General features: G+C 41.2%; 1 protein-coding gene across 1 annotated transcript in view; it reads right to left on the bottom strand.

Annotated features, from left to right (window-relative positions):
- Positions 1-1,429: 1,429 nt before the first annotated feature.
- The window catches only part of FAM186A (family with sequence similarity 186 member A), a 70,094-nt gene continuing 63,993 nt past the window's right edge, over positions 1,430-7,530 (bottom strand). Inside the window, exons 7-9 of the mRNA XM_063694007.1 lie at positions 5,722-5,873; positions 4,619-4,804; positions 1,430-1,451 (exon numbers count right to left, since the gene is read on the bottom strand). Of these exons, the coding sequence (XP_063550077.1) occupies positions 1,430-1,451; positions 4,619-4,804; positions 5,722-5,873 (360 nt within the window). The remainder of the gene's footprint in view (positions 1,452-4,618; positions 4,805-5,721; positions 5,874-7,530) is intronic.

The raw sequence follows: 7,530 nt of genomic DNA, 5'->3' as shown, positions 1-7,530 counted from the left end.
TTATTGTGCAACCTTGTGATCATGTAAGTTAATAATAAACTCCCCTTTATATATATCCTATTAGTTCTGTCCCTCTAAGAGAAGCCTGACTAATACAATCCCCGTGTTGGAAGCCTGGCCCTCCGCTGTACAGAGTTATTGAGGAACGAGAACAGGGTCTGGAGGCAGCAAACCTAAGGCTGCACGCCAACTTCCTAGAACTAAATGAAAAGGAAACCCCTAACTTTCCACACACCTAAGTAACAAAAGGACCAGAGCCTACTCCCTTTAACCTTCTGTGAGGCAGATGGGAAATTGGCTGCCCTCAATGAATCAGACTGATTGCAGGCCAGTCTTTGTTTGCATAAAAGTGTAACTTTGAGACCGGGCGTGGTGGCTCATGCCTGTAATCCCAGCACTTTGGGAGGGCAAGGCAGGTGGATCACCTCAGGCTGGGAGTTCGAAACCGCCTGACCAACATGGAGAAACACTGTCTCTACTAAAAATACAAAATTAGCCAGGCATGGTGGTGCATGCCTGTAAACCCAGCTACTCGGGAAGCTGAGGCAGGAGAATCGCTTGAACCCGGGAGGCAGAATTTCAAGAACCGAGATCGCACCATTGCACTCCAGCCTGGGCAACAAGAGTGAAACTCTGTCTCAAAAAAAAAAAAAAGGAGTATAAGTTTGTAACTTCACCCTAGCCTCTGATTGGTTGCTTTTTGCTGTAACCAATCAGACTGATTGCAGGCTACTGCTTTATTTACATGAGGTGAGCATGAAGTGAGCAATAGGCAACTTCTAGAGGGTATTTGGACCCAAGAAGATTCTGTATCCAGGTCCTTGAGCAGCTGCTCGGGCCACTCCTGCACTGTGGAGTGTACTTTCGTTTTCAATAAATCCCTGCTTTCGTTCTTCTGTTGCTTCATTCTTTCTTTGCTTTGCTGGGCATTTTGCCCAATTCTTTGTTCAAAATGCCAAGAACCTGGACAACTTGCAGTCACAACCCTCTACTGGTAACATTATGATTTCCCTTCATTACCAATCATAACCACCTTCTAATTCTTCAGGGGTGTCTGCTGGTTTTTAGTTTCCTTCATTATACTCATTTATTTCTTCCTTCTGAGGCATCTTCGGGTTTAGACTGGGAGAGGTAGACTGTGCCACTTGGCCATCATGTTAGGGGCCCATAATGATGTCCCTTTCATGACTCAGCCTACCCCAGGGTTGCTGAACCTTTGTGTTTCCAGTAATCTAGAGCAGAAGATACTCTTTCTTGAGTGGTCATAGTAGTAGCCCAGAAATGAAGATGTTCAACCTGAAGAAGTGCAAGGAGAATATAAAAGCAAAGGAAAGACAAAGCAATATATACGCATGAAAGAGAACAAAATAGGCATTTTACTGAAAGATACTGAAATGTACTTTCAACATGCTTGTATTTAATTTTACAGTCATTTGGGAATCTTCTTAACCCTGGAAATGAGACAAGAAAATTAACCTCATTATAAATTGCTTTAAACACATTTGTGGGAATATAGGTGAGTCATAGGGAAAATAAAAGTGCCTCCAGAACTCACAAAGATAAACTAGTAAAATCTGTATCTAATCCTTTTTTTTTTTTTTTTTTAGACAGGGTCTCCTACTGTCACACAGGCTGTAGTACAGTGGTGCCATCTCAGCTCACTGCAACCTCTGCTCCCTGGGCTCAAGCAATCCTCCCACCTCAGCCTCCCAAGTAGCAGGGACCACAGGTGCACACCACCACACCTGGCTGTTTTTTTTGTACTTTTGGTACAGACTGGGGTCTTGCTATGTTGCCCAGGCTGGTCTTGAACTCTTGAGCTCAAGCAATCTACCTGCCTTGGCCTCCCAAAGTGCTGGGATTACAGGTGTAAGCTACTGTGCCTGGCTTGTAATCCATATATATAAAGTTACATAAAGGTGACAGAATGCCTTGAAGACCCAAAATCAGGAAGAAAAGGACTTGGCAATAGCTTATTGCTTATTAGACAGTATTCTTATACCTAAAGTTAGAACATGGCTTAAATATTGATAATTAATGATTGTTATTTCCAAGGATAGACCTGTCTGTATTTTTTAAATTTTCAGTGAACATGCATTACTTAGGCAATTGGAAAAAACTGAATATTATTTTAATGGAATTTTTGTAGGAAAATAATTATATAAATATACAAAGTACTTCAAAGATATTTGGTGTAGCATTGTTTGCAATGTTGAAAAATATCCAAATTTCTATCAGTAGGAGAACAATTCAATAAATTATGATATATCTATACAATGGGCCAGGTGTGCCTGTAATCCCAGCTACTTGAGAGACTAAAGCAGGAGGGGATCACTTGACCCCAGAAGTTCAAGGTTACAGTGAGCTATGATTGTGCCACTGCACTCTAGCCTGAATGACAGAGCACGACCACGTCTCTAAAAGCAAACAAAAATACAGATCTACAATGAATATCACACAACCAACAAAATGATGATGTAGCTCTATATTTATTAGCATAGAAAAATTTCAAAGATGTACTGTTTAATGAAAACATATAGTAGGTTTTATTTTTTATTTTATTTTATTTTTTATTTTGAGAGAGTCTTTGTTGCCCAGGCTGGAGTGCAGTGGTGCGACCTCGGCTCACTGCAACCTCTGCCTCCCAGACTCAAGTCATTCTCATGCCTCAGCCTCCTGAGTAGCTGGGACTACAGGTGTGTGCCACCATGCCCAGCTAATTTTTTGTGTTTTTAGTAGAGACAGGGTTTCACCAAGTTGGCCAGGCTGGTCTCAAACTCCTGGCCTCAAGTGATCCACCTGCCTCAGCCTCTCAAAGTGCTAGATTACAGGCATGAGCCACCACTCCTGGCCTCGAAGTAGGTTTTAAAACATGTCCAGGCTGGGCACGGTGGCTCACGCCTGTAATCCCAACCCTTTGGGAGGCCAAGGCAGGTGGATCACCTGAGGTCAAGAGTTCAAGACCAGCCTGGCCAACATGGTGAAACCTCATCTCTACTAAAAATACAAAAAAAATTAGCTAGGCGTGGTGGCATGCACCTGTAGTCCCAGCTACTTGGGGAGGCTGAGGCAGGAGAATCACTTGAACCCAGGAGGCAGAGGTTGCAGTGAGCCGAGATTGCACCACTGCACTCTAGCATGGACGACAGAGGGAGACTCTGTCTCGAAAATGAATAAATAAATAAAAATAAAATAGTAAACTGGAAATAAGAGTCTGCAGGGATTTAGCATGAGTAAGAAGTGGTTAGGTCAGAAGGATATCTGACACTTGAAGCTAGTAATGGAATGTAAGGAAAATGAAACTTAAAAATTTACATATTTTGTCCCAAAGCCCTATAATCATTAAATTAACAATATTATCTCTCAAAATAACCTAAATTAATTAATTTAATCGCTATAAAAGGGAAAATCAGAGACCAGAACAAATGTTGCTTTCTGATTATAACCTAAGAGTCATGCTTATTCAACTTAATGGTTACATTTGGTTTAATAACTTTTTTCCATAAACTTGTGCTCATGATATATGACTTTATACTGTATACATCAAATAGTAATGTTTTTCCTAATATTTTTCTGTATTATAGAATTTTAAATGTCTTATTTTATGCTGTCTGCCACCTGGACAAATTTGTGAATTAACACTACTTTTTTTTTTTTTTTTGAGACAGAGTCTCATTCTATTGCCCAGGCTGGAGTGCAGTGGTACAATCTGGGCTCACTGCAACCTCCACCTCCTGGGCTCAAGCAATTCTCCTGTCTCAGCCTCTGAGTAGCTGGGATTACAGACGTACACCATCATGCCCAGCTAATGTTGTATTTTTAGTAGAGACAGGGTTTCACTATGTTGGCTAGGTTGGTCTGAAACTCCTGACCTCAGGCGATCCACCCGCCTCGGCCTCCCAAAGTGTTGGGATTACAGGCATGAGCCACCACACCTGGCCTAACACTACTTCTTATGTGAGGACTTAGATTTCACCAAAATAAATCAGACTGCTCCTGTGAACTCTTGCAGATTAACAAAAGTTCGATTTTCTAAATTCTTGATTTAGAATATTAAATAATTATCTGTCCTGAAAGAGTTAATGCAGACTCTAAAGCCCTTATTTCCTCTGGAATAATTTCTAGTGGTTTAAGTGAGAATCTGGTTCAACAGATTTTGGAAGTGTGGAGTCATCTCTTCAGTGTATCCTAGGAAGTAAACACCTAATTTACTCAATTTGGGTCTAGATATGATAATTGCACTTAAGGTCATGTCACTGAATCATAATATGGAGAAAAGCATTCTACAATGGTCTTTCTGGTACTTCTATTAACAAATCCCCAAGGATGGAATTAAAAGTGGACCTATCTAGTGTTAGATTAGATTCATGGTATTATAACTGGTTTTTTGTTTGTTTTACATTATTCAGTGGTGACATCTATAGGCCTATGATTAGAAACACTAACAGACTAATGCTGAATTTACCTGTACTTTTTTATGACTGGTGTGAGTCTAACCTCATACCAAACATTACTTTTGGTTGATGTACCTGGTACTACAGGAGAAAGTCAAGTTAGGGAACCAAAAGGTATATGATCAAAGGCCCAATTACCAGAGTGCTTCCAGTCCATAACTTACCGTGACTGGAGGGATGCAAGAGATTTTCGGAAGGTAGACTGCACTTCTAACTGAAGCAGCCTGGGAATGTCTGGGTACCCACCCAGCTGGGCCCAGAGTGAATGCATAGATGTCTTCTCTGCTATTGGGTAGCTTGAAGTGGACAGATCAACATTCCAGATGGCCTCTGTCTGGTCTTCTTGTTGCCTACAGAATCAGAGGCATAAATTGGGAACGCCAAATTCTCCTGAGCTCCATAGCCCATCAAAATATATCTTATTCTCCCCTCTTCACTGCCACCTCGTCCTATAATGCCTTCCCCTTGCACTGACCAGCATTAGCTATGCCCACTTTGACAGAGAGATGGATGAAAAAGCAGAATTCGCTGAGTTACCAAAGCTGCATTTTCATGGCTTCACCTAGTAATCCATTTTAAAACTACCATTTTAGCTTCATGGCGTAGAGAGACCACGTAACTTTCCCCCTTCCTTCCCAAAGCTCCTGCCTCCTTAAAAAAAATAGAAGAAAAAGAGAAGATAATGCTTCTAAGTTTCTTTATTAAATATTCTTAAAAGAATTTGTTTTTTAGTAAGAAAGAATCAGCTTTATTTTTAGAGGAACTCGCAATCCAATGTTAAATATTTAAGTAGAAATATATGTAAATTAACCTCTTGCCAATTTAGCTAAGGGAATTAATACTCCTTTTTTTTTTTTTGAGACAGAGTTTCGCTGTTGCCCAGGCTGGAGTGCAATGGCACGATCTCGGCTCACCGCAACCTCTGCCACCCAGGTTCAAGTGATTCTCCTGTCTCAGCCTCCCAACTAGCTGGGATTACAGGCATGCGCCACTATGCTGGGCTAATTTTGTACTTTTTTTAGTAGAGATGGGGTTTCTCCATGTTAGTCAGGCTGGTCTTGAACTCCTGACCTCAGATGAGCCACCTGCCTCAGCCTCCCAAAGTGCTGGGATTACAGGCATGAGCCACCGCGCCCAGCCTAATACTCCTTTAGACTCTCCACTGCACCATTTGATAATTGTGGAGAAAGGGAAGTTCTTGGGCAGGGAAAAAAAATTAGGTCCCACATATCGTCCAAAGTTTAATATCAGTCTTTCTAGCACATACCTAAATTTCTTGAATATGTCAGAGGTTCTGTCCTCTTCCATTAGTAATTTTAAGAATGGCTTTTGAACAAATGTGGTAGAGGCAGGTATCTGCTTTTCTTCGATGATTAAGGGGATAGGTTGACTAAGATTCAATTCATATATCTTTTTGAGCTATAAAAAAAAATAGATCAGAAAAAGGAAACCATGAAAAGAGACAGAATCTTTAGAAGGGTCTTCAGAGCTGGCCCTAGACTAAACTGTGACTCCTCCTTTTCCATGGATTTGCAAATCCTCTCCCTACTCCACCCACCTCCAACATGTGTCATTCAGAGGTGGCAGCTCTGCTACATAAAAACCTTTGTCCTACTTAAGCTCAAGTCCTGGTCCTCTTATTTTCTTGCTGTAAGACTTTGGGATAGTTGCTTAATTTATCTGCACTTCTTTCTCCTCATTTCTAAAACAGGGATAATAACACACGGTTGTGAGAATTGTAAAACACAGTATATATGGAAGCACTTTATAAATTGTGAAGCAGTATGCAACTGTAATGATAGCCAGCATTTACTAAATACTTACTGAATGTCAGACACTGAACTAAGCATTTTCCATATATTATCTGATTTGATATTTATAACAACCTTATGCGGTATGTATTATAATTACCCTTGTCTTACAGCAGGAAAATCTGAGGCTTAGAAAATGTTAAGTGGCTTGCATAAAGTCACTTAGCTAGTATGTAGCTAGCCTGATTTGAACCCAGACAATCTGGTAGCGTAGCTAGCCATCTTGACCACCATGCTGATTCAGTGCAAAGTATTCATTCATATCTAACCTCTTATCCCTTTTGCTTTTTTTGTCTCCTTTCTCCAAGCCTTGATACCCATACCTCATCCTCTGGATTCTGGCTTCCCTGGCCCCAGACCCTTATTCCTCCTCTGAAATGCCCTAGGCATTGTGATTCCTGTTAGATAACGCATGTTGCTGCCAACCCATCTTGCTTTACTCTATGTACACTGGCCATATTTGCCAAATCAAAAAAGGGAGAATATTCATTTTTTTGACAAAGAGCTGTAATATTTAAAATATAACTGTTCTGGGCCGGGCACGGTGGCTCACGCCTCTATCCCAGCACTTTGGGAGGTTGCCATGGGTGGTTCACTTGAGGTCAGGAGTCCAAGACCAGCTTGGCCAACATGGTGAAACCCCATCTCTACTAAAAATACAAAAATTAACCAGACATGGTGGCAGGCACCTGTAATCCCAACTACTCGGGAGGGTGAGGCAGGAGAATCACTTGAACCCAGGAGGCGGAGGTTGCAGTGAGCCGAGATCATGCCACTGCACTCCAGCCTGGGTGACACAGTGAGATCTCATCTCAAAAATAAATAAATAATAAAATAAAATATAACAGTTCTGAAAATTTACAATATATGTTTGACTTGGATTAGGCTCTGATGAGAAGCCTCTCTGTACCTTCCAAAGTAGCAAGTAAACTAATCTTATAAATTAATCGACTTTAAGGAGAGAGAAGGATATACAGATATAAAATGTTTCTAGAACCACAGCTTGTAATATTTACTATAAGAACTCAGGCCAGGCGTGGTGGCTCACGCCTGTAATCCCAACACTTTGGGAGGTTGAGGCGGGTGGATCACCTGAGGTCAGGAATTCGAAACCAGCCTGGCCAACATGGTGAAACCCCATCTCTACTAAAAATATAAAATTTAGCTGGGCATGGTGGTGGGCGCCTGTAATCCCATCTACTCGGGAGGCTGAATCAGGAGAATCTCTTGAATCCAGGAGGTGGAGTTTGCACCAAGTCGAAATA

The sequence above is a fragment of the Gorilla gorilla genome, chromosome 10 (assembly GCF_029281585.2).
Source record: "Gorilla gorilla gorilla isolate KB3781 chromosome 10, NHGRI_mGorGor1-v2.1_pri, whole genome shotgun sequence".
In the NCBI taxonomy this organism is placed as follows: Eukaryota; Metazoa; Chordata; class Mammalia; order Primates; family Hominidae; genus Gorilla; species Gorilla gorilla.
Note: the sequence above shows the minus strand (reverse complement) of the source record. Positions and strands in the feature narration are given on the sequence as shown.